General features: G+C 37.1%; 1 protein-coding gene and 1 non-coding gene across 3 annotated transcripts; one reads left to right on the forward strand and one right to left on the reverse strand.

The window, feature by feature from the left end:
* Positions 1-312: 312 nt before the first annotated feature.
* On the reverse strand, positions 313-384 carry TRNAD-GUC (transfer RNA aspartic acid (anticodon GUC)). Its single transcript has one exon. It is a non-coding gene; the product is annotated as a tRNA-Asp (tRNA).
* A 401-nt stretch (positions 385-785) lies between these two features.
* LTA4H (leukotriene A4 hydrolase) lies at positions 786-27886 on the forward strand. Of its 2 annotated transcripts, XM_039874068.1 has the most exons (19): positions 786-1033; positions 6562-6692; positions 8193-8313; positions 10629-10697; positions 12301-12405; positions 13465-13517; positions 15724-15796; positions 16049-16189; positions 17049-17072; positions 18102-18172; positions 18624-18735; positions 19304-19448; positions 20438-20541; positions 20976-21046; positions 23026-23080; positions 23931-24026; positions 26124-26206; positions 26855-26959; positions 27601-27886. In XM_039874068.1, the coding sequence occupies exons 1-19, from the start codon at positions 875-877 to the stop codon at positions 27716-27718; spliced, it is 1836 nt and encodes a 611-aa protein (XP_039730002.1). In that variant the 5' UTR covers positions 786-874; the 3' UTR covers positions 27719-27886. The 2 variants fall into 2 exon arrangements, with proteins under 2 accessions (XP_039730002.1, XP_039730003.1); XM_039874069.1 differs by lacking the exon at positions 26124-26206.

Here is a 27886-nt window from a genome sequence, read left to right on the forward strand (position 1 = left end):
TATCTCATTACAGCACATTGAAATAATCTTCCTAAGTTTCTAGTATGGGAATGTTGGCTTGTTCTGGTTTAGATCTCCAGGTCTGGAAATGTACAAAATAAGCACACAAAAAAATGCTTGTTAAACTGACAGAACTGAGTTTTTTTAAGGTGTTGCCAATATGGCAAACCAGCAATAAAATAGCTCTTAAAAATGTAAATCTCACAAGTAGCTTGACGTGTGCTATTTCTTTCACATTGTCTTTTACAACACTTGTAAGAACATTTTCATTTACCAAATGTATTTACTAAGAAAAAAGTAATTTCGCTGTGCCTCCCCGTCGGGGAATCGAACCCCGGTCTCCCGCGTGACAGGCGGGGATACTCACCACTATACTAACGAGGAACTGCACAAGGGAAGGTCTTCTGACAAGCCTCTTATCTCATTCAGCCCCGCCCAGCCTTTACTGCTCATAACTATAAATAGGTTTGATATTCTTTTATTGCCATTGCCAATGTCACCGAAATCAAAGGAAATTAAAATAAAAACATTCAGTTTGATCTTTCCGCTCCACTTATTTCCGTCGGCCCCCAATCCCCTCCTCTTCCTTCTGCTCCCGGTTCAGGAGCAATCTCGGTCCTCCACACCCCACACCCCCCACACACTCCCAGGGTGCCAAGCGCATGCCTTGTCGCGCTGCACTGCGGGACTTAGAGTTCCATCCACGCCGTTCCCCACTCTTCTCTGACTTTTAGAAACTTCCTTTCCCGGCGGGCACCGCGAATCCCTCCTCCAGTTCTTTACCTCCCTTCTTCCTCCTCTCACTTTCAGTCGAGTAGTCTTGGCAGCTGAGTGTTCAGCTAGTGATCGGTGTGCAGCGGGACTCCCGGGAGCCATGCCAGAGGTAGTGGATACGTGCTCCTTGGCCTCTCCGGCTTCCATCTGTCGGACCAAGCATCTGCACCTGCGCTGCAGCGTTGACTTTACTCGCCGGGCGCTGACCGGGACCGCCGCGCTCACGGTCCAGTCTCAGGAGGACAATCTGCGCAGCCTGGTACGGTGGGACGCGCGCCCAGTGCCCGCCTCTCCCTGGCCACCCGCCTCTTGTCCCTCACCCTGCTGCGGCCTCTTCCCAGCTCCACGTCCCTATCTGCTCCGCGCACCCCTCGGTGCCCCTCTGCAGCCCTCACCCCTTATTCTGCACCTCCTTCTTAGCCCCCACTCATTTCTCAGCGTCCTCTTCTCCAGCCCCACTCTCCCTATTGCTCCGCCTCCCAACCCAACTTACGTGTGTGCATCCCTTCTCTTATGCCCTACTTCTACTTAAGTGTCTCCTCCCTGCTGCCCCCCAAACTCCCTCTCCAGTCCCTGGGCACATCCTACTGCCACATCCGCGCTGCTCACCTCACCCAGGGCTCGGGTTTCATTTTAGCACGAATACCCCCACTCCCATAATCCTAGTTCCCAGCAAAAATCCCCCCGTGGCCTCCCCATTTCCACGGCCTGGAGCCCAGAACTCCCTCCTCAGGCCTCAGAGTTCTTCCAGTCCCCAGCGCACCTTCCTCAGGCCACACTCTCATCTAAGACTTAGATACGTATCCTGCGGATCCCGGATCCCGCTCTTCCTTCCTGGGAACCTTTATTTCAACCCCTGAAGTCTGCAGGACACGACCAATCGCCGTCTTCTCTCGGTCTCCCTGCCCAGTCGTTCTCAAACCCCTTAGGAATCCCAGCACCAGACCCCTCTCTCCGCCCTACTTTGATACTTCCAGTCTCCGCTAACTCTAGATGCAGCTGTTTTTCGCCAGGGTCACGGTCTTTCCTACTTTTGAGACTTATCACTCTTCTCTTTTAGAAATTTAAAGACGTGTGGGCCATTCAAACTTTCTAAGGATGTCTCAATACAGTGTATTAGTAATGGGTTCCAAAGAGCAAGTAATTACTGTGCTTTTTAAAAAAAGTATTTCTACAAGCTCTCCAGCCACTTGAATGATGAAAAATTTGTTTAGATTTATGGAATTTTATTAAATTATTTTATCTGTACAAAATAACCTGTTTTCAGTGTTCTTACTCAAATTGTCTGATAGTATTTGGATTGTACCTTTCACCTGAAGAATTTCATGGGTGCGCATTTTAGAAATAAGAGGGACAAGAAAAGATCAACCACAGTGTATTTTGCATAAAGTAGTGTGGTGATGGCTACTAAAGTTTAAATAAGAATTAGTGGTTTTCATACTTCTTTTTCCTGCTTGTGTAATAGGCCTGTATTTTGAGTCATTAATATGAGCTAATATAGCAAATAACTTTCTTACTCTTTGTTGTCCTTTAACATTTTGCTAGACTAATGTTGATTTAAAAAATAGGCTGACTCTTCTATGTATTGGTAAGAAGTCACCAAAAAGACTATAATGAAGAAAATAAATGGAAGTAGTATAAGCAAGAAAGTGACTATTTCTCTGTAGATTGAACTTTGGTCTTCTTGAGGTACTATGTTATCTTTTATTGCAGGCAGCTTTTCCCAGGAAGATTGGCTGAACTAAAGTCCTGTTTCAATGCAGTCTCTTTTTTTATTAAAAGAATTGAATTTTGATAGCTCATTATCACTTAATATGACTTTGCACTCTACGCGTTTTGTAAAAAATAAAAGAAAGCTTTTCCTCTGCTCCATGAGTAAGCAAGCATCAGGAGGCTTATATTTGAAAAAAAAGTCCCTTCAATGTATCAATCTAAAAACTTGTCCATTGTTTCGATATTCTCCTGATCTAGAGAAAAGATACTTAAATTATGATTTCTGGTTGGCATGTCTGTTTAGTAAATTAGAGCCTGGAATTATAATAATGTTAGAGTTTATACGAGGAAGGCTAGTTGTAGTACAGTGACATCTGTTTATTTATTTTTGTTAATTAATTGTTTCCTTATTTATAACAATAACCTGAGTCTAAGAGTTTGGTTTTATTTATGTGAAGTTAGCTTATTTCTTTCCTCCACCAGATTATGGACTCTTGAAGGTAGAGATGACGTTTCATGTCTGTGTGTATCTCAGGTTCTCAGTCTATAGCACCTCGCATGTAGAGAACACTCAAAAGTTTGATGAATTAATGGATGAATTCAATTAGAAAGCAGTGGCTAAGCCTAATATGAATTGCACTGCTAATAGTGCTAAGCGTATCTTGAAGGTGAGATGGCATCATAGCTCACTGCCATGGAGAGAAAGGACCCAATGCCAGGACCCAATGCATATGTTCTTTCCCTCTCCCATTCGTGTAGTCCTTGATGCTGGGGGATGCTGAAGGAGTTCTAATAGGACTAATTTCCAGCTTTTCTAAAAGTCTTTTTAAAAGGGTTTTTGCTATTTGCACTGAAGTTTAGTACTTATTTGTAGTAACTTTCAAGCATTTGTTTCTTTCATTGAAATTTTCAGTTTTTTAGGCATTCTTTCAGTTTGTGGCTCAGAAGAGGTTTTAATGCCTTGGCCAAGATCATAAACTAGTAAGTGGCAGAAGCCAGGGATGGAACACAGATCTTTCTGACTGCAAACCCACCAGTCTTCACTAAGTAAATCGCTGAGCTGGGAATCAAATCAAGGTGTTTTTTGGTTTGGTTTCAGTTTTAACGCATAACCCCATGGTTTTTTTATTATAGCACCCTGCAAATAACAAGTAGAAAATGTAAATAGAGACATAATAATGAGGCATAACACTTTTTAAATTTAAAGCCTGTTTTCTTGCAGAATGAATTTGAGACATATACAGTATAAGAAGATTTAATAATAATTAAAGAATTTGCGGGAAGAGAGAAGGATCGGAAAAGCAATATACATGGTGTAAAGCCCTAGACACAAACACAGAAGTGGACCCAAGACTGACATGGACTTTCCCAGACGCCTGTGCAAAATGGGAATCAGTTTTATTTTCCATGGGAACTGGCCAGCTGCTTAGGATATTATTCAAAGAGGATATTATGAGATATATTAAATTATATCCTCAGTAACTGCCTACCATTAGTAGAACTAGTTCTTACGACTACATATGGGTGTCTTGGCTTTACACATAGTTGGTGCTCAATAAGTATTTATTGAAAAATACCAATTTCAACTTGTCAGCTAACCAATTTCCTTTGTTTTTCTTTCTTGTTACTATTTTTGATCAACTATTTAATAACATTCATCAGTGAAACTTGAAGGAGAATTCCTTAATTTGGGAGTGATATAGAGCTTAACCATTGCATTTTCTGTTTTCACCTGGTCCAGGGTTTGCTTCAGGCATGACACCTACTATTTTTCAGGCTCTGTACTAAATCCTAGGAATATAAATCTAAGTAACATTCTGTTTTCTTAAGAACCTTTAGTCTAATGGAGAAAATAAATTATAACACAGTTCAGTAAGTACTATAGGAAAGAATTGGGCCAACTGTTGTAAGTACAGAGGATATGAAAAAAATAGAATAATAACCTGATTCTTCTGATTCCAAACAGATTTGAAAAGTTTAAGCAATACAGAAAACAGAATGTGTTCCACTGGGAAATGACCCAATTAATTCATCCTTATGGTTACAAGAGTAGTATAAACATTAGTAGTTATGTATATAGATATTCAAGTGAAATTTTTAAAACCAGATATTTAGAAATAGGTACTAGACTATGAAGGGACAAAGGAATAGCTCTATTATTCTTAATAAAATAAACCTAATAAAGCCATATATTCTGAATATGCAAGCGCAGGAAGATAAGTCAGTTCTACTAATTTAGAGTAAGGGCAACACTTGAGATACCCCCAAAAGAGAGTAACCTGAAAGAAATAATTACCGATTCGGAGGCAAACAAATGGTACTCATAACAAATCTGGTTGCTCTTTAAAAAATAAAAAAATAATAAAAATAAATAAACCAGGTTGAGAATTTCTTCCCAACCAAATATTATTGATTCCAGAGAGGTGAGAATTAAATTAATGATTGCCCTTGTGACTTTTCCTGAGCTTATGACCCACAGGTAGTATAAAAGAGGCAACCTGCCTTCTAACTCCCCATGCTAGTCCAGGCCAGATTCAAGGTAAAGACACCAGAGGTAGGGAGATCTGAGAGCAGATAGTTCTAAAGCAGGGCGTGACCTAGGGTGGTGATAGAAAGAAAGAAAATAAAGTATGAGGGCAGTGTGAAAGAAAAACTTGTTAACTGGCTATGTGGAATTGGGAAATGGGATCAATTGTGGATTATTTGAATGTTTCATGGATACCTTGAGGGTTCCCTTAACAGAGAAATCATGGGAGGGGGCCAATTTAGGAGACAATGATTGCCTCATGAGAATTCTTAGAAGCCTATAGAATATGAGGCCATCTTTCCAATGGAAATATCAAGCAGATAATTAGAGATATCCAGCTTAAGTCCTCGGGAGGGGATGCAATTATAAAAACAGACTGATGGTCATCAGCACAGTGGTATTAACTGACTATGTGGGCATGAGTGAGAAGTAGGAAGTGACGAATCTAGTAAGGCTGGAACACTGGGACATATCCACATTTAGGAGTTAGAAAGGAGGGGGAGGAAAAAGCATTAGACAAGTAGAACCATTTATGGGTAAAAGCAAAGAAGCTAGGAAGGACTTCAAATAGATGATATGGTTTGCAAGGGCTATGGATGAGTGGACAGAGGTCAAGATTATTGAACAGAAAGTCCTGTCAATCAGAAAGAGCGCCCTTTCACTAATGGAGAGGCTGGAAGCCAGATTGAAGAGGGGGAAGGAAGGAGAGTTTGAGGAAGAAGTGGACATAGCAGCCATAGATTGCCCTTGGAGTTTAAGAAAGGAAAGAGAAAAATGAATAGTTATCAGTGAGCAGAAGGACAAAACGAAGTTTTAAAAATAATGTAGGGGGCTTGCTTCGGTTGTTTGGTAACAGTTTGGCAGGATAGGAAGGTTGAAGATGCTAGAACGAGAAATTAGTTGAGAGATAATGAAAGGATATGGTGTCTAGGGCTCAGAGGAGTATTAGGATAGAAAATACTCATATTTGCTGCCACTCCCTTCCTGTCCAAAGCAGTTGCCCTTAATTGGCCATGGCAAGGAGATAGGCTCTCCCAGTCTTCTGTGGGGTCATTTGGTCAGAGTTGCCATACCAACGTGGGCTTTTTCTAGATACACAACAGTAGTGATTATAGTCTGTGTATTTGCCTAACGAGTGCCAAGGTTTGTTTTAATTTTTGGATGTATGAAAGTACAGAGGACTGTATGAATTCTAGGAAGAAATATATGGTGAAACATATTAAAGAGTCATGATGAAAGAAACTTAAGTCATAGACGATTTTTTTCATAGCACAGAAGTTAAGTTTTAGGAGGCAGAAGCAAAGGCATTTTAACTTAAAGAGTTGATTTTTACTTAAAGCACAAAATTTGTGTAACTATTATGCATATCTTAGAACCCAAGAATTTTTAGGAAGCTTAGAGTCCGGAGTGATGGGAACTATGCTAACTTTTGACTCCTTTAATTCACTTACTTTCACTGTTTCTTACTCTCCCTAAGCAACCAGTTCTAGTCTGTAATTTTCTTTGGGATATAAAACTATCATTTAAAAATGTTAATTTAATTTTAGATTTTGGATACAAAGGACCTTACAATAGAAAAGGTGGTCATCAATGGACAAGAAGTCAAATATGCTCTTGGAGAAAGACAAAGTTACAAAGGATCGCCAATGGAAATCTCTCTTCCCATTGCTCTGAGCAAGTATGAACGTTATCCTCTTTCTCTTTTAGAGCTAAATAATGGGGGAAATATGTTTTCAATTTAGAAATGTATTTTTAATTTTTTTCTTTCCTAGTTTTAGTTCGTGTATATGTAGTAATTGGTATTCTACTCCCGCTGCTCTACTGTTCAGACTGAAGCTTATAGTGAAAATTGTATGTTCGTAAGATACTAAAGCAATGCATTGTATGAAATGTTCAAGAATAGGACTTTTGATAACCGCTACTTCTTTACTCATCATTTTACCAACATCTAGCAAAATGTGATGGTGGGAGCATGCCATCGTAAGGAGGCATTTCAGGATCACCTGGGAAGCTTTGACAAGCTGCACTTTTTTTCACCTGTTCCCCAGAGGCCAGCCATTTTTATTAATGGAATGATAACAATGACAAACATAGAACCATTTCTCTGTAGCAATCTTGAGATAAGTGCTTTAGATATAATCTTATCTAATTCTTGTAGTAACCCGATGGGGTAATCACTGCATTTTACAGATGAGGAAAGGGAACCTCAGAGAGATAAAGTAACTTATTCAAGAAAATGACAGTCAGAATTGTCATATTGGGAGTATATCCCACTCCTTGCTATATGGGGGAGGGAAAAAGGGTAGAAAACCAGTGGCCTAGGGCAAGGGTGATCTACCCCCACCTTTCAGTGGCCGATGTTCTCATGCCTTCTCTTCCCATTTAAGAAAAAGAGAGGAAACATCCACACATAATTTGTGAGGTAGATTTCATTGACTCCATTCTACAGGCGAGGAAACCATGGCATAGGGAGGTCAAATAGTTTGCCCAAGGTCACAGCACTGGTAAATGGTGGAATCAGGATTCAAACTCAGGCACAGCCGCTGGTTTCCAGAGCTCTTGCTATTTCCTCTTTATGAGTGGGGTAACGCTCAAACCATCTGGGGTGATGCCCAAACCATCAATCCCTCCCAGACTGATAATGTTGTAAAGCAAATGAAGTGCTAGGAAGAAGAGATTAAATACAAGCACAGATTTTTTTATTAACTAGATTCCACAAACATAAAAACGACTCCAAGTTTCTAAAAGCGCACTCTCGATTCTGTGGCTTTTCCAATAACAGTCAGACCAGCACTGCCCTGCGTTATGCTCTGGCATCCACCGCTGGGGATAGTCAAAGCTCCAAAATTACTCCTTCCACTTTCCCGCTGTCATAAAAGATTACACGATATCACAGAATCAAAAAAGCATATGACACACAGTGGGGTATTTAGTGCTAGTCCCTATTAGGTCTTCCTAAGGAGTTAGCACGGTAGCATGAAAAGGACTCACAGGCTGGAATTCAGGTAGGAACGTGAGAGGCAAACCTACCCACTTAAGATGCGACGTTCCTAGAGCTTACTCTCGATCAGTAACAAGATCTCATATAATATTTATATTATTCAGTGCATGTATTATGAATTCAAATTTTAGTTAGATTGAATTATACTCTGCTAATATATTTGTTTGTTTCATATAGAAATCAAGAAGTCGTTATAGAAATTTCTTTTGAGACATCTCCAAACTCTTCTGCTCTTCAGTGGCTCACTCCTGAACAAACTTCCGGGAAGGAGCACCCATATCTCTTCAGTCAGTGCCAGGTAAAAAGGATTCGGAGTGATTTCTTATTCCCAGCTCATGAAGCTGAATGCAGCAAAGTAGATAGGGGTCTTACGGATATGTGGGTCTTACCTAAGATAGTGTTTTAATTTATCTTAAACTATAAAAATAACATATTTTATTTATATCTCTCACTATCAACACATTCATCTATTACTCTAAAAGAAACTTCCTTTAATTTGAAAACATGTCTACCTAGATTGGACTATCTAGGTCATATTTGTATTTATATCTCAGTACCTAGCATAGAGCGTGTACTCAATAAATGGTCATAAAATGAAAACATTGATAAAATAAAATAGATACTGGTTATGAAAATTGCTAACAATAAAGAAGTGGAAAGTGAAAAATCAGATTTCCCAATTCTCTCCAGACATCATTGCCCAGAGGTAACCACCACTGAGTTGTGTATAGCTTTTCCTGATTTTTCTTACATATTTACAAATGTATGTATTATATAAATATATTAAATGTACCTTTAAAATAATATGATTTAAACTACTTCTCTTTAAAAACGAAGAACCATATAATTAGAGATAGTCTGTCACAAAGATAAATATCAAACTCTCTTCTGAAAGAAAAAAAGCCTAATTCTGTTAGTAATCAAATAGTTTACAATTAAAGGAGCTCACTTTATTAAACATTTACTATATGTCCAAGCACTGTGTTAGGTACTTCACATATTTTAATCCTCTTACTATTCCTGCGTGACAAATAATTATGGTAGGCTCAATATTGAATGAAAGTCTATAAAAAAGGAGGCAGTGTTGGCACTTGAATTAGACATGTTTACTTTCTATTGTTTGTTTGTTTCACATAGAAATCAAGAAGTCATTATAAAAATATCTTTTTAATCTAAGAAATCCTTTGTTCAGTAATCCGGAATTGACAAAATACTCTAGGCAAGAATGTACAAATTATGCATTCTCTTTCTTAGTAATACCTGATTCTTAGTATTTCTTATAGAATGTCCATAAACTGAAGTTGGCAAGAAAAGTAAGATTTGTGAGGCGTAATATAATATAATTTGACTATATTATTCCATTTCTTATTGGCAACAGTTTTTGAAGTAGAGGAAAGAGATTTCAGGTAAATTCAGAAATTATACAGTTGGCAGGAAGCATATAGACATGACTTTGATGAATTTGCTTACAGTTGTTCTCTATACATATTTGCCTGGGTTTGGTCTTATCCAGTGAAATACATATAAAAAAACCCTTAACCAAAGACAATTAAGAAACTCTAAAGGCATGTTCTTAGAACCTCATTTTGGGAGAGAAAACCAGATAGTTCTTCTAGTTCTACTTAATTCATCTAGAAGTCATGTGGGATCTCATATCTTTGGAGAATCTGCTAGACCTAAAGTAAAAAAGGATGGAGTTTGGGGTTTTAAGGTAGTTTATGGTAGCACGAAATCTGTCTAGGACTTAAAACAGCTTCAGAGAAATCTGAAGGTGTTCAGAGGATCGGTATTCCTTTAGGCTCAGTAGACTCTCAATGAGGCTGGGGTTCCTTTGCCCACAGGAATAGATAACAGACTTACTTGTCAACAGGCTACGACAAAATTGTAGGTGCTCTGTCCATTCTTCTTGATGGAACCAGCATTTATGACAGATTGATGTGGAAGCGAAGAAACACTTTACATGTTATAGGAATGACTATGTCTGCATGGTATTGAGAGAGACTGTTCCTTCTCCCTCCTTTTCTTCCTAGTTGTTACTTTCAGAGTTAACTTCACAATTGAAACATCAGGACTCCAGCAACATTTCTCAGACTGTGTTCATCAGAACACTGGTGTCCCAGTAGATGTTAGTAACTGACTAGAAATAAGTAGGTTTCATGTTAAAATCAGTGTGAGAAATCAGACAGGTTTCTTTCCTGTAGGTCTTTTCAGAGCCTTCAAGAGGCTTATGTTCCCAGGGACTCTTCAAGACAGATATTGTATGTCGCGGCTCCCAAATTTGTTTCACCAGATAGTCTTTTTTTCTCAGGATTCCTAACAGCTTCTCACTGGGCACTACTATTGCTCAAAGCACAGAGTAGGAAACACTTCACATTACTCATCCTTCAACTGAACTGTGAGTGCTGACCATACATTAAAGTGGGAAAATCAGATTTTTTAAATCTACAAATCAATTGTTGCTACCTTGAAAGATCCCAAAGAATGTGAGGTGTATTTTTATTTTTAAAAAGAATGTGTATAAGAACAATGCTGCAGTTTTCATGATTTCTTAGTGACTTGGTTTATAGGAAACAGAAATAGCTCTTTCTTTTCTTTACCTCTCCCCACCCCCAGGCCATCCACTGCAGAGCGATTCTTCCTTGCCAAGACACTCCTTCTGTGAAGTTAACTTACAGTGCAGAGGTAAATGTCACAAATTATTCACTAAATTAAAAAATCCATATAAGTAAATACGGTATTAACGATGAGCAGAGCTAATAATTGAATTTTAATTATCAGTTGATAATCACTGAATTTTACAAAATTAATTCTTACTGAAATATATAATAAAGAAACTGTGGACTTCATTTTGAATCTCTGTTTTAAAGGCAGTTTTGAACATAAGTGTAAAAAAAGCAGCTGAGTACCATTCTGGTTTTTAAAAGATTGTAGAATTCTGGACCTAAAAATGAGAATTTGGGAACAATTTTTTTTTTTTTACTTTTAAAAATTGACAATTGCGAGATAAATGCACTTTATAGCCAAATAAACATTATTTGGGCATACTAATGAGCATATATTGCAGACTTGTCTGTATACATTTCCAGCTTATTCTTGTCATAGATACTAATTCTTTCAGGAAAAGGTAGATTATAATTAATAAATAAATACTATCCCAGAGGCTGGCCCTCGTTAGACCAAGCAGATAGAATTGAGGACCAACCTGTATGTACGGGGCCTTTTTGATTGCCACATCATCCCACAACCCAACTACACCTCTTATAGCTCTATAGGAAACTGTACTTGGAGGCAAAGAGTCTCAGGTTCTGGACTCTTCCCCATCACTTAATGACTGCATGACCTTGAGTAAGTCTACGACCTCACAGCCTCAGTTGTGCCTTCTATATAACATATCACTTCATAAATGAAGAGAGGAAGTGGAACCACATTATTTCTTGAATGCTTTTAGCTCTAGGATCTGTGATTCTGAAGCTCCTGATTCTTTGCCTGCCACCATAGTAGCTCTAAGTACTGGGTCATGCAGGACAAAGGTGGAACTCTAGCACTTCTTGGAATGAATGCTTACTAGAGCATCAATATTCAGAGGATAGTCCTCAATTCTGGCATTCATTAGAAATAAAACTTACAGAATCATAGAGTTAAGGTGCATATTTAAGCAACCATAGAGTTTGCTTCATAGAGATATTTTCTATACATAATCCAGAGAAAATTGTTTCATAATTCTTGGTGATAAGTTTTAGTTTCTCACGATCATGACCCTTGACAAGTTCTATTTTTAAGTTTATATTTTAAATATAAATGTTTAAAACTGGGTTCTCTACCCTAAAGTGTCTGTAGCATCTATTTCGAGGGGCACTGGGGAGCGGTGGTGGTAGCTACTATTGCCAGGCACAGTGCTGGCCTCTTCATTTATATAATTTATTCCTTGCAGCAATCCTATGAAGTAGTACTCTTGTTTGATGGGTGAGCTGAGGCTCAGGGAGGTTATTTGCCCAAGTTCATGCAGTTAGCAAGTGGCAGAGCTGAGATTTTAACCTAGTTTCTACCAGGTCTTAATATGGATGGATAAATGGATAGATAGATATTTCACATTTATTTTTAAAGAAGCCAGTTTTACATATTGCTAATTCTATTTATAAAACCGATACACATGAACTTATTGGGTTCACAGTCTATTTATTAAATAGATAGTCACAAAGGGGAGGAACAGGTTATTTTCCACAAGTACTTCAACAGACATAGAGCCTTTTATTTATAACTGGAAATAACCTTTCTTCTCCATTAGGTGTCTGTCCCTAAAGACTTGGTGGCACTTATGAGTGCCATTCGTGATGGAGAAGCACCTGACCCAGAAGACCCAAGCAGGAAAATATACAGATTCAGCCAAAAAGTAAGATCTTAGGGTCTAGGTTTTTGTTTTAGTTGGTGGTGAACAACAAATAGTGTTACTCATCCAGAGAGCAGGATTGCTTCTGAAATATTTCAGAATTTAGAAAGCAGCTTCTGTTTTTTGTTATCATCATTTCTTTTGTGCTTTTGAAATATTTTGTTCTATTTACACTGTTGTATTGAAGAAAGAGGTTGCTGGATAGACATAGTAGAGAGCGCATCAGACCCCAGATTCCCTCATCCCAGTTAGCAGATTTCCTGCTTCTCTAAGTTACACTTTTGCCTGCCCTCATACCAGACTGTGGTGTGTGGTTGTGTAATGTTTACAAAAGGAAGAGCTGTCTTAGGCCAAAAATGTTTACAAAAGGAAGAGCTGTCTTCAGATTCTGTTATAGTCCTTTGAGTTAAAATTTCTACGTAGCTTATAATTTGACTTTATCTTTGACCTCTAACGAATTGTGTGTGTGTGTGTGTGCACGCATGCATGCACGTGTGTATGCTTTTTTAATCAACCTCCTTGACATAACGTGTAAGCGAGTCACAGTGGACAGTTTGGCTCTCACCCCAGCTTCTGAGATTCCAAGCTCCCAAACCTTCCGCATCCTCTTTTTGCTGGATTATTTTATATGTCTCTCAAATACACCAGGAGTGGATTTAAAAAAGGAATTTAAAATTTTTGGTTTTTTAAGTCAAGAGAGAAAAAAAAAAAAACTTAAGAGAAAAGCACAGTTGCCTTATTACAGGTTAATTTTTGAGAAATGCTTAAAATGTACTGTGTAATATGTGCAATCATCCTTTTCACATTTCAGAAGCTTTCCTTCCTAATGGAATAAAAGGGAAATAAATGTTTTGAAATGTTTTACATCACAATTTTGAACTATTTGACCCTTAAAAAAAAAAAAGAGAACTATTTGAGAAGTACAAAAGGAAAGTAATCCATACTAATGTCTGGAGATTTGAAAGGGAATTCACTTAACTTTTAAATACAAATTGCCTTACTCTGTAACATTTTCAAACACTAATTCCAGCATATGGTGTGTGTTTTGTTTGCCCTTTTTAGGTACCGATCCCCAGCTACCTGATTGCTTTAGTTGTTGGAGCCTTAGAAAGCAGGTGAGCTTTTACAAATTTTGAGGTGAAAAGATCGATGAAAAGATCAAACCTCAGGCATCTTGAACCTCTGTCCGGATTAACTAGTAGATCATTTGTGTATAAGTTGACAGCTCTAGAATAAATTTAAATCTAATTATAAAATGTTAAGTAACAAATTAATTGTAGATTAAAAATCGGTGGTTATGTGAAACAAATGAGATAAAACATATTAAAGCACTTGGAAGCCTATAAAGATTAGAGAAATATAAGATGTTAAAATTTTACCAATAGCTACAGTGCCCTTATTAATTTTTTGTTTCTTCTTCTAAACAACTGAAAATTAATAATATCTGTAGTAATCACATCCTTTAAATTGCCAGAAATATGGACATGATAGAAAAGTCAGGCAAATACAGATTCCAGTTCCCACCCCAGCTGTTACTAGGTACATCCTTGGGCGACTCACCTCTTTGAGTTGTTTTTTTTTCACCTAAAGACTAGAAATAATAAGATTTACTTCCAAGGATTTTTGTGAGGATTAACAGACCTAACATATGTAAAGCTGGCCTATTGGAAGAACTCACTAAATGATAACTGTAATAATTGTAACAGCAGCTGACATTTAAAAGGTCTTATTATGTACCAACTCTGATGCATTATCCCACTGAACCCTTACAGCTCTGTACGGTAGATATTTTTTCCCAACTCACCAATGAAGAAACCAATGCTCGGTGAGTTTTAATAACTGGCTCAGAGTCATACAGCTAGGAAATGTCAGAGCCAGGACCCAAACAAACCTAGGTCATCTGAACCCATGCGGCATAGACCTGCGCTGTCCAGAGTGGCATCCGCTAACCACGTGAGGCTCGAGATGTGCTATAACTGTAAAATGCATACTGGATTTCTCAAGATTTAGTATGAAAACAAAAGTAAAGTATTTTCATTAGTAAATTTTTATGTTGATTACATGGTGGAATTGATAATATTTGGATATATTGGTTAAACAATATGTTACTAAAATTAATTTCATGTTTCATTTTTTTTTTTTTAATGTAGCCACAAGAACTTGAAATTACATATGTGGCTCCTGTTTGTGGCTCTCATTAAATTTACGTTGGACAGTCCTGGTTGCTGTTGCTACTCAGTGTGGCCTAGAGCAGTAGCTTTGGCATCACCTGGATGTTGGTTAGAAATGTAATTTCTTAGGCTCTAGCTCAGGCCAACTAAATGAAAATTTGTGTTTTGACAAGCTCCCCAGGTTATTTGTATGCACACTGAAGTTTGAGAAGCACTGCTCTAGCGTCCACTGCCTCTCCAGAAGGGGCAGGACACCAAGACAGGTCTTGTCGCTTGGGATTTTGTGCTACATAAAATTTTTTAAATGAAATTTGGATGAAAAAAAATATTTTTTTTTGAGAAAGGTATTTTTGAGTTTGAACTCTATTAAATGATGTATAACTAGCTCTATTTGTTTCTTCCCTTTTTTATTGTGTTAAAAAAAGACATAAAATTTTAACTTCTTAACCATTTTTAAGTGTATGGTTCAGTAATACCAAGCATATTCATACTATCATGAAACAAATCTCCAGAACGTTTTCATCTGCAGAATTAAAACTCGGTACCCTCTCCATTTCTACCTCCCTGTGGCCCCTGGTAACCACCATTCTACTTTCTGTTTCTATGAATTTGATTACTTTAGATATCTCCTAAGTGGAATCATAGAGTATTTGTCCCTTCGTAACAGGCTTATTTCACTTAGCATAATGTCCTCAAGGTTCATCCACGTTGTAGCATGTGACAAGATTTCCTTTTTCTTCTATATGTTTCTTTGGTATAAGAGTGTTCAGCCTTTAAATGCATAACAAAGTTCCCTGTTCTGGAATAGTCTCTTACCTAGCTGTGACTGGGTTTCTATAGTTGTGAGATTACGAGAGGAAACTAGATGCCCCAAGGTCTTTCCAGAAGCCAGTAAGCTAACCTTTGGGGGTTCTTTATGTCTCGGTTTTCATCCGGCCCAGACTGTACCTCCATATAGAGCTGCACATCAGTGGCTGCTTACACAACAGCACGTTTGTACTCAGGCCATTGAATCTCACCGCTGCCCTGTAAGCACATGGTACATCACACTCCTTCTGTAAGGATTTGTGTACAGTACTTTAAACTTTCCTAGAACCTGGTAAGTAATTTGCCTTGAATTTCCTTTTTATTAGACTTTTTAATTTTGCAGGCAAATTGGCCCAAGAACATTGGTCTGGTCTGAGAAAGAGCAGGTGGAAAAGTCAGCTTATGAATTTTCTGAGGTTGGTCATACAGTCACCCTTTTCAATAACTGTGGTAGACAGTTGTTTTAAGGTGTTGAGTATGAAATGTGATAGTGTTAAGTGATGTGGTAAAAAATCAAATATGTTATTTATTGCATTTGTTACTTTTTAATATTGTTTTCATTTAAAATAAGCATCATTAGCTCTAACCTTCATAGAAAATAATATATACTTGTAAGAAATGTATTATAATGATGAAGATATACAAATATATATTCATTAATTTTCCAGACTGAATCTATGCTTAAAATTGCAGAAGATCTGGGAGGCCCGTACGTATGGGGGCAGTACGACCTATTGGTCCTGCCGCCATCCTTCCCTTATGGTGGCATGGAAAATCCATGCCTCACTTTTGTAACTCCGACTCTGCTGGTAAGTGGAAACACTTCTTCCTTTGAAATTGAGTTCTCCTCAAACATAATCCTAGAAATGAAGAATCTTAGACCTCTAATAATATTTTTTAATCTTTTATTTATATAACCCTTGTTTCTAATTTTATTGCTTATTGTGGTTATTATCATCTCATCTTTCAAAAGAAAATAATTTGGCCATTTGAGAGAAAAGAATATTATGTATGAGGCGTTTTGGGATATTAAGGGTCAGGGGCTGTGTAATACCAACTCACTGATGAATTATGTATCAAGACGAAGAAACTAAATCGTTTGCACTTGGCATATAGGTACTGGTATAAAAAACAAAACAAAACAAAACCTCAGTTTACCATGTATAAGAAAGGATTAGGCCACAATATATAGCTATATTTTATATACCTTTGTAAAATACAGCAAATCCTTCCTAGAACCAAGTGAGCAATGGATTAGCAACTAAATAAGTAAAATAAAATAAATCATAGGAGACACTATAAACTTTTAAAAAATATACTGTGGGTAATAAAGAGAAAGAAGGTAAATAAGGGTAAATAAGATAAGATAATAAAGAGTGGAAGTAGGAGAAATGTTTCTTAGATGTTAGAGACAAGTATACTGGCCCTCCTGGTATTGGAAAAATTCTCTTGGATTAGGAAGAGAAAGAATCACGCAGTTCGTTAGTCCTGCATTTTTTGTTTTATTTTCTTACCGCATGTCTCTTTTGAATTCTTTGGAGTGACATGTAGAAATACAGTGTTTCGTGAATGCCAGGATACTGTATCTTGCTATAAGTGGTCTTTTAAGAAACAGTCTGTAATTTGATAACTGAAATACTAAGGTATTTTTTTTTTTTTCTTTTTTAGGCAGGTGACAAGTCACTCTCCAACGTAAGTTAAAATTTTTTTGTCCTTGCCTTATCCTCAAGAAGTATTAAGTCAACTGATTTTAAAATATCCATTGTATTATGTTGAAGATATGGTTATGAAAGATAAATGTAAGACATTTTACATTAACAATTAGATTTAACAGATTTAAGAACATTTTATGGTTTGAGCTCTTCATATGTTCATGAAATATTTTTTAATGGAGTCATGTATCCATTTAATATTTTCTAAATGATTTTTTTCTAATTTTTTAAAATAAATTTATTTAGTTTCAAGTATACATTACATTGATTAGACGTCTATAATGTTCATAAAACGATCCCCCCAATTGCCTCCTCCCTCACCTGGCCCTCCACTTAGCCAACGTATTAATGCTAACTGCATCCCTTCTGCCATGCTCCCCATGCCCAGCTATCAACTTCTAATTTATACTTCTTTAACCCTTCACCCCATTCTCCCAGCCTCCCAACTCCCCTTCCCTCTGTCCATCACCAAATTGTCCACTATATTTGTGAGTCTGTTTTTGATTAGTTTGTTCTTTTTGTTCCTTAGATACCGCATATAAGTGAAATCATATGGTATCTATCTTTCTGTCCGACTTATTTCACTCAGCATAATAACCTCTAGGTCCATCCATGTCGTTGCCAATGGTAGGATTTCACTTTTTTTAATGGCTGAGTAATATTCCATTATATATATGAACCATAATTTCTTTATCCAATCGTTTGTTGATGGGCATTTGGGTTGCTTCCATATCTTGGCTGTTGTAAATTGTGCTGCCATGAATATTGGAGGGCATAGATCTTTACAAATTATTGTTTTGTTTTCCTAATTTTTTAACTGCTTTATTTTTTTTGTCTTTGTCTAAATTATGATTATTTTGATGAACTAAGTAACTCCCTGAATATCTCAGCTAATGCTTAAAAAAAAAGGAACAATATGGAATTGAAAGAATTAGAATGCTTGCATAATGGGTTTTTTTAGAGTAAGGTAATCAGCTTTACTTCTAATCATTTCCACTATTTCCTTTAGGTTATCGCACATGAAATATCTCATAGCTGGACAGGAAATCTAGTGACCAACAAAACTTGGGATCACTTTTGGTATGATTTTTTTCCTATTTTTTTTTTTATTGATTCTTGTTATTAATTTCTTTCCCTGCTTCTAACCATTCTGAACTGTTTTGTGTGTACATCTTGTTTTTCTTTGATATCTCTTTGGTACAAAGGGTTTTTTTTTTTTAAATGCCATAACACTTGTCACATTGTTAGGTAGAGTAGGGGTATTCAGTTTATGTTTGTTATTTAGTTACCGGTGTAGTCTTATTGTAGTACCTGAACGTGTAAAACCAGGACCATGGCTTAATTTTCCCTGCTGCCCTCTGCTGGGCTGGGCTTCTCAGTATTCTGAATTAAATGTAGGGAAGCCCCCTTGCAGCCTGCCTAGACTATAGTGATCATGCTTTGCTTTAAGAAAATACCATGTTGATTAAAATGCCTTTTCCTCTCAGCTATGTCACTGTTTTTATTTTTCTTTAAAAAATTTTTTTTTCAGGTTAAATGAAGGACATACGGTGTACTTGGAACGCCACATTTGTGGACGATTGTTTGGTGAAAAGTTCAGACATTTTCATGCTCTGGGAGGATGGGGAGAACTACAGAATTCGGTAAATGAGTCATACTTTTAAAAGTAGTCATCCAAAGTTGTGTCAGTGTTCAAAAATTTAAGTTTGAAAAGCATCTTTCCTAAGCAGCAACAAGCATTTTTACAGGTGTGGAACAAGGAGCCGGTGCTGGTGTAATATTCTACTGAACCCTAACCTCAAATGTGTTCGTGACCAGCAAGACCTCACTGGGTATTTGCAATGAAAACAGTTACTGTGTTTGAATTTTATTTGGTATATATTTATGGCATTTTTCATTGACATTTAAATTCAGTTCTCCTGAAAGTTGAATTTGCTGACCAGGCATTGAAACATTTTTCTAGTTTTTTAAAAGACCAAAACTTATTATTGGGCAAGAAATACCATGGAACTATTCCATAAGTAGCCATTCCATTAATAGACTTCCAGAATTTATGTTAACATATCCTACAACTTCCAGGGTCTAAGTCTGCATAAGTTCTACACTCCCCTAGTTATGCTGCAGAGTGACGTAATACTTCCGTATTAGCTCGTTCGCATGATGATAACTAGTCTTCATATTTGATTATTCACCTATTTCTGTGTCTTGCAGATAAAGACTTTTGGGGATACACATCCTTTCACCAAGCTTGTGGTTGATCTGACGAATGTAGACCCCGACGTAGCGTATTCTTCGGTTCCCTACGAGAAAGGCTTTGCTTTACTCTTTTACCTGGAACAGCTCCTTGGAGGACCAGGCAAGTCATTGGCATTTTCTGATTTTTCTTTTTTTTTGAGGGTAATGTGAAAAATCAAGAAGAATTTTTTAACTGTCGTTTTTTGCTCCATTGTCTTCCTCCAGTTCCTTCTGTCTGTGGCTACTAAAGAAATCTGTATCATTTTCTAATGTTAACTCCTCTTAAAACCTTGAATAACTGCTGAGTTCAAAATCGTGCTGCTTGACTTACAAAAAAAAAACCACTCACCAGTATTTTAAAAATTAGGAAGATAATATATACTCATTGGAAAATTTATGTGGTATAGAAGTTTATAAGAGTAACAAACGAGCACCCCTCAGCCCCTCCCCATTCCCTGGGGCAGCCACTCTTAGCAGTTTGGTGTGTAGGGCTCCAGATCTTTTTCTAAGTGTAAATGAACAAATAGACAAATAACTATATACTGTTATTTTAATTACAGAAAATGGATCGTACTTTATATTTATTCTACATTTTTTAAATTCAATATTTCACATATATCCTTCCATATGGGAATGTACAGCTCTCTCTTATACTTTTTAATGCCAGCATAATATTTCATTATTTAGATGTGCTGAGTTCATATCACCTTCCCCACTCCTGGCAGTTGAGGTGATCTCCCTTGTTGATTTACTTTGAAGGCCCTTCCTTACCTCGACCCATTCTGCCTGTCCGATCGTATTTTCTTCCTTTTTGGTCAAACTAGGGTCATTGCTTTTAGAACGTGCGCTGTGTGTTCCTTTTCTGTATTCATTGGGTCATCCCTTACCTATAATTAGGATTTCTTTTCTCTCTTCCACGAAATTACATACATTCTTCCAGCCCCAACTTAAGTCCTACCTCCTTTTTTGAACATTCTTTCACTCTTAAGGCCCTCATTGGCTTCCCTCTTCTCCAAATGTTCTCTGTGGTTAACTATACAATGCCAAGCACCAAAAAAAAAGTTAAATAACTAACTTTCCATTAATACTTTTTTTTTTTTTAACTCTTAGAGGTTTTCCTAGGATTCTTAAAGGCTTATATTGAGAAATTTTCCTACAAGAGCATAACCACTGATGACTGGAAGGATTTCTTGTATTCTCACTTTAAAGATAAGGTTGGCTTTTAAAAACTTTCTTTCTTTTTATGCCCAGTATAGCTTTATTTAATGGCTATTGGTTAGGCTGATTTGAATTACTTAATAGAGGTATTGGTCTAGAACTTAAAACTCAATCTTTCATTGTATTTTTTTATATTTAAAATGTGATCTCAGCAACATAAACTAATGTGTAGAATCTTCCTATTTCAGAGAGACCTGCAATAGTTTTAGATATTTATTTTTTGTATGTACTTAATTTTTCTATTTTAATTACTTAGCAGAACACAATTAATTAATTAATATAAATTTATTTTTAAAAAGAGACTTAGAAATTACCTTGACACAGTGGTATAGACAAAACTGTAGATATGAGGACCTGAAATTCTGTTTTAATTATTTTTATAATAGAAAAGATTGTTCTGGAACAAATTGAGTATTGTTACTGTTCACAGGCTGATATTCTCAATCAAGTTGATTGGAATACCTGGCTCCACTCCCCTGGGCTGCCTCCTGTAAAACCCAAGTCAGTACTTACCCTATAGCGATTTCTTTCTCATTCTTCTAAATTCTAGAATATCCTCAAAATATCTGAAAGGGTTTTATGCCTTCCTTAAGCTGTTGATTAGTTAGTGACGAGAGTAGAGTTCTTAGGTGTTTGAACCTTAACCGTGAGGTCAAAAGAGTAATTTTGATGATATTATAAATATAAATTAGTTCAGTTCATTGCGAGTAATTATTGAGGGTCTCCTTTCTGCCCAAGGATGGTGAGAGAAAGAGAGGAGTTGCCCTTTCCTTGAAAACCTTTGCAATAAGAAAAATAACATAAGTATCATGTTAATCATTACAACAGAATTATAAGTTATCATCCCCATTTCCAGAGGCAGCAAATGAGGCTTAGCTAGGTGAAGCATCTTGCCCAGGTTTACACAGCAAGTAAAAAATAAGAGTTGAGATTCAAACCCCTCCAATTGTGCCTTTTAAACTGAACACCTTCCTCGATCAGGGACCTGAATGCTGGCCTTCCACAAGTCATGTCAGGATGCACACCATCCTATGTTCCAGCCAGGAGTGCTGTTCCTTCCAACTAGAGTGCTCTTTACCCAGCTAATTCAAGTCACAGCTCAAGACATGCTCCCTCATGGACGTAGTCCTTGACCTCTCTGACCAGGTTGAGTCTCCTATTTAGGGTTTCTTGGTGCTATGCATTGCCTCTTTATAGCTGTTGCTACAGTATTAATTTTACATTTATTTGTGTGATTATTAACATCTTTCTTCTTTGCTCCATTGAAACACCACGATAGCAGGGCTCATATCTGGTTTTACTCATTACTTTTCTGAGGACTTTGCCATAAATGAGGGTTGCCTCCTCTCCCTTGGCTAATCCCGACTAGTTCTTTGCATTACCATGAGAAGGAAGTTTCAGGGCACCAAGAAACAGACCAGCCAAAGGTCTTTCACTGTCCTATCGTTCCTTTTGAAATCAGTGCTAAGTAATGTTCTAGTCGAAGGTAGTTTACTGCCTGAGCAGTCTAGGACCTCTCATCCCGTTCGGTCTTGAGGACAAACAAAAGGGTTTGTCTATGGTCCACGGCCTGACTACTTCATGAAGACAAACTAGCAGCTGATTCAAGGACAGTCACAGCTTTGACCCCTTTATTATCTCCCTCTGGGCCCAAACTCTCTTGAAGCAGGTTCGATGACAACTTCTGATCAAAACTTACTTCATTTAGGCCCTAAGGCCAAGTACATCTCTGTTCTCTAATAGAAACATTTCACAGCAAGCAAGAATGATTTACAGACAGAGAGGGCAGTGTGTTGCAAGAATTTTGCACACATTACACGTTACATGGCCTTTTCCATTGTTGTAAAACATATGATTTATTTTCCAAGGTGAGAAGACACAAAACTTAGTGTAATATTCTTGGCTTAATGGTCAGAGTTTATTTCCACTTTCATCTGAAAAGAGAGGAACAAAATCATCACATGATTTCAGAGTCTCCCAAAGATCTCCTCATGCGACACCAGTATTTCCCCAGGTGCCTGTTACAGAACAGTGCCTGTTACATAAGTGCTCGAAGATCTGTTGATGGTCGGATGGTTGGAACAACAGAATATGAGATCCACGAGAGCAAGGTCTCTGTGTTGTTCATCTCTCGTCCCAAGTACCTAGAACTGCTCCTGGCCTACAGTAAACACTAAATATGGTCAACTGAGGCTGCTTTAGCATTTACTACTGAAGCTTATGACAGTCTTTGCTGAGATGTTTTGGCATTCTGTCTAAAAAATAATCAGGCGATTAATTAATTTGGTATCCACTTGGATTTCTGAGTTCTTAGATGATGCCAGTAATTAAGTCAGGTAGAAGATTTCCTATTTCCATAACTCTGGAGTCCTTTAAAAAGAACTTTGAAGTTTAAGTATGTTCTGTAACTTCAAAATTGCATTTATGCAAAAGCATGTGCATTTTAGTAAAATTTAATCTCTATTTTTTCATCTTTGCAGTTATGATATGACTCTGACGAATGCTTGTATTGCCTTAAGTCAAAGATGGATTACTGTGAGTAGTGATGTGTGATTTTTAACTCTCTTTTTGAATTGTACGAGTATTTCTTTACTCATGAAGGAGATGGGGCTGGTAGTGATAGGCGCTTTACTCATGAACTCATGTATTTGGAAAGGCTATTTGTAAGTCAAGTTTGCCCAAAGTGATACTATACCATCTCCCAATGTATAAAGTGAAGTTTAAGGGCAGGAAACAAGTAGACGTTGATGGCACTGGTTCTGATTTTTCTTGCTTCTTGTCAACTCTTTAAAAAGTATGCAAAAATATTTGCATTTTTCCTTTTTTCTTTTCCTCACAAATCTTTTATAAAGGTACTACTTCAAATATAGCCATTACCCATACCAGGTAAATCTAAAATGGTCCTGGGCGACAGCTAATGCCAACGGTTGGGGAAGAACTGAGGCACTTTTGCTCTGTCAGTTTGCTTGTTTACATCTATGAAACTTCCTAAACAGGAGCTTCTTCATGTATACACTGAAATATAACCCTTAGAGAACCCTGGATAATTCTTGAATGGAAAATTTAGCAATAAATCTTATAGGAAAAATAATTTCCCCTGTACCCTCTGAGTAGGTTAACATGAATAGTACAAAGGATGTCAGAAGTTTCCTCCACTCTTACTATTAAGTCTAATTTTACTTAAGTGGTATGCATTACAGGAGTCATAGTTATAGTGATATAATCTCTGAAATATTTAAGTAGCTAAGGCTTAAATTTATTTTTTACAATTTTATACATTCTTATATTTCTGTTTTTTTCTTTCATTTTTACTTTCGTGTCAGAAAACCAATAAATATTATTAAATTGAATATGAATGGAAATAACTATGTAACATTTATTTTAGGCCAAAGAAGATGATTTAAATGCATTCAACTCAGCAGACCTGAAAGATCTCTCTTCTCATCAGTTGAATGAGTTTTTAGCACAGATGCTTCAGAGAGTAAGTACTAGCTCAAAACGTTAGAAATTAGGATGGGCATAAAGACATAGCATATATGTCAAACCCAACTTGGAAAAAAACGGTTAATGTGGAAACTAATGGAAAAAATAATTTATAAAATGTATTCATTTACCTAAAAACATTTGTTGAATGCCTACTGTTTAGTATTGTGCTAAATATAAAAATATATAAGAAAGAAATATACCGGGTCCTCAGAAAGTTTACAAACCAAAGTAAGAAAGGTCCCACGTGCAAAATTTAGCAATAAAAGGAAGTATAGTTTAGGTGTAACTTGAGAAACACTTAATTAGTGAAGAAGGACTCCCAACTGGTATAATCAAGGAAGGATTTGGGAAGAATGCGGCTTGACTTGAGCAGAGCAGTGTTAGCAGGGAGGGAGAAATTCAAATCAGGGAGCAGCAAGTGACAGAGCAGCAAGTGACAGAGTGTGCCCAGTGTTGCGGGACTAAGTCGTAGCTCTGATAAAGAGGTTAATGAAGGTAACACTAGAAAGGCTGGTAGGATCGGCTGTGGTAAGTCTTGAATCCTAAGCTAAGAATTTTAGATTTTATCCCAGTCAGCAGGAAAGGTCTTAACATTTTTAAGAGTCATTTGATGAAATGGTGGTTATGAAAACTACTCTGCTGGTGATGTGAAGGCTGGATTGCCATGAGGAATGCTGGTGGTGGAGTTAGCTGGGGGACTCAGAGGAGTATAGAACCTGAGGGTGGGGCTGGTGGGAAAGGAAAGAACAGGACAGGTGAGAGGGGAGATTGCACAGGATGAAAGCACAGGGTTTTATGAATGACTGGATTTGGGGTTTAACAGGGAAGAGTCCAAGCAGATTTTAAGGTTTTAAACCCAGGTAATTAAAAGAATATGTGAGACTGAAAGATGCTGCATATTGAGAGGGAGATAACGACTGAGTCTTTACTACCGCGTGACAGGGAGCTCTTAGATCTAAGGACCTTGAGAGGGATGGAGAAGACTTTGAACAGAATTTCCTATGGAATTGATGCAAAATGAGGAATAGGATTTCAAGACAACCGGGGCCTTAGAGCATCAGTTTTCAGTGCATTAAGTCATCGCAGCTTCACAAATGTCTGTAGCACTACCATGTGGCCTAGGGCCATAAAGAAAGAAAACATGATGGGACTCAATGACTTGAGGGTAGGAATGGCACACATTGGGGAAAGTAAGGGAGCCGAGCAGGTGACCTTAACCAGGTGACCTACCAGGGTGGACTTGGAGTTTAGTTGAAACTGAACATTTTGGGAAGCGCGTGGCGGTCACTGAGAAGCGAGTTGGTTAATGAGCGTGGAGTGAGAGTTTTGTGCAGGAGGTCGTGGCTGGCGACGAGAGTTACCATCACCTCATGGCACCTCAGCCCACACTGCACAGGCACCTCAGACTCTCCTTGTCCAAACTGAACTCTTCTTTCTTTTTTCTCCCAAACCTGTCCTCCCTTTTAGCACAGGTCAAGAAGGGCACAGGAGGTTTATGAACCCCCTGAAATTGTATATAGAAATTTGTGTTAATAAAGTAAGTGTATTTTTTTTCTAAGGAAAGGGTCCGTATTATTCATCAGATTCTGAAAGGGGTCCGTAATATAAAAGTTTAAAAACTGATATTTTTTAGGGATCTTGATAATTTAAAAGGGATCTCAGAGGAAATATAAACCTGGGAAAGGGATTAGTGAGGAAAAATTTAAGGAACTGTGATTTAATCTGGAGAATGGAATATATTTAAAGTATATAAGGTATAAAGAGAATTCGAATGACTCTGGAAAGGGTCTGAAAGTTAATATTTTATATATATATACCAAATAGTCTGAGGAGAGTAATTCTCAATTAATTCTCTACATACTTCACAAATTAAATTATCCCTTGGCTCCCAGTAGAACATCTTTATCCAGAATAAGTTTGCACAAAATTTACTTTAGTGTGCATTTGTTTCTTTTATTATTTTTTTAATCTAACTTACTATTATGTTATAAAATATTTAGCATTTTAATCTGGCTAAGAATTTCTCTCCAGCTCCTTTCTTCCAAGGAATCCTGTTGAAATGATACATTATACTTTCTTATTTTGCTCTTAGGCACCTCTTCCATTGGGGCACATAAAGCGAATGCAAGAGGTGTACAACTTCAATGTCATTAACAATTCTGAAATACGATTCAGGTACATCATTTTAACTTGTCTCTGTGGAAGAAAGTAGAAAACTAAAAGGTGGAGAAAGGGAAAGCAGAGTATGAGACATACATAAGTCTTGAGAAATCCTTGTCAAATTTATTGGTTCTAAATAAATAATTATAGTGGGTTTTTTTTTAAAGGAATAGTTGCAATGGCTATACGACGATAGTATTAATCTTTTTATTAGAATTTGTTCTAAGCTTCTCTTGCCTTTAAAAAAGATTAGAATTAAGGATTCAGTGGTAAACAGGCTCCACAACTAGCCAAATCGACCCTGAAATGGGAATAGTTAGAAATCTTTGATTCTGTTATATGGTAAATCTTTCTTAATTCAGATTTGTAGTGTTAAGCTTAAACCGAAGTTCAGTTCCTTCAGAAATTACATATATAAGGTACATGAGCACTTACACAAGCTAGATCTTTTTAAAGAACAAACTCCTCTTCCTTCTCTTCTCCAATTATATATATATATAAGTATTTGAGATTCTCAGAATAAAGACATAATGTAAAGTGATATACAAGGTAACTATAATGGGATTATTCATCATTACAAAAGTACTTTTCAAATATACCTGCCCTATCCTGCCCTGTGCTCCTCATTTCCTACTCCATACCCCCTAAAAATCTTCCTTTCAGATGGTTACGGCTCTGCATTCAATCGAAATGGGAGGAAGCAATTCCTCTGGCTCTAAAAATGGTGACTGAACAAGGAAGAATGAAATTTACACGACCCTTATTCAGGTAAGAACCAAATCAAACTATGCTTTGAATTTATATAAGAAATGGGGAAGAAAATACTTTGTAAAATGCAATCTAAAAATAATACATATTTTTTAATTTGTTAAATATTATAGATATAATTTTAGAATAGAAATTAACACTTCTAAATATTTAAAATTTGAGATAATTTCATTCACTTTTTTCGAAGCATTATATGTGGATTACCTAATATGGGCCAAAGAGGGTTAGACACTGGTGAAAATGAAACGATTCAAAGACAATCTTATAGACACAGAAATACCTTTAAAAGCAAGTAGAAGATAATTAATGGGTAGGCATGGACAAGAAAAAGAGGGTCTGAAGTTAAGTGCAAAAAGAATTGAGCAGGTAAAGCCAAATTTTTTGATTCAAATGTTGCAACGAGGTGGAAGAGTAGGTCGCTTGACATATAATAAAAGAGTGCTTGATAAAAGGGGAAAAAGTATCTAGACTATTTCAGTGAAATTATTTTGCCTATGGATTTGGCAGGAATTCTGAAAAAAATATAACCGTGACATAAATATCCACAATTAATCTGTTTCATTGACTTCACGAGTATAATAAAGTTTGCCAAAACAAGAAAACAAGTCATGACCCGTCTTTGTTCTTTTTTTTTTTTGCAGGGACCTCGCTGCCTTTGACAAGTCCCACAACCAAGCCATTCATACCTACCAAGAGCACAGAGCAAGTATGCACCCCGTGACTGCCATGCTGGTGGGGAAGGATTTAAAAGTGGATTAGGACCTGCCTGTTGCTGATTTCAGACATTTCTCTTTTCTAAATTGAATTCATAGAGAAATATAAAACTTCAGCTCAGATTGTAACTAGAAATGCCTTTTTACTTTTGGCTTTTTATTGTTTGGTCAGTGATTTTCATAAATAAAGCTAAGCTACCTTCCTCCTACCCAC

The sequence above is a fragment of the Pteropus medius genome, unplaced genomic scaffold (assembly GCF_902729225.1).
Source record: "Pteropus medius unplaced genomic scaffold, Ma_sr-lr_union100, whole genome shotgun sequence".
Lineage (NCBI taxonomy): Eukaryota > Metazoa > Chordata > Mammalia > Chiroptera > Pteropodidae > Pteropus > Pteropus medius.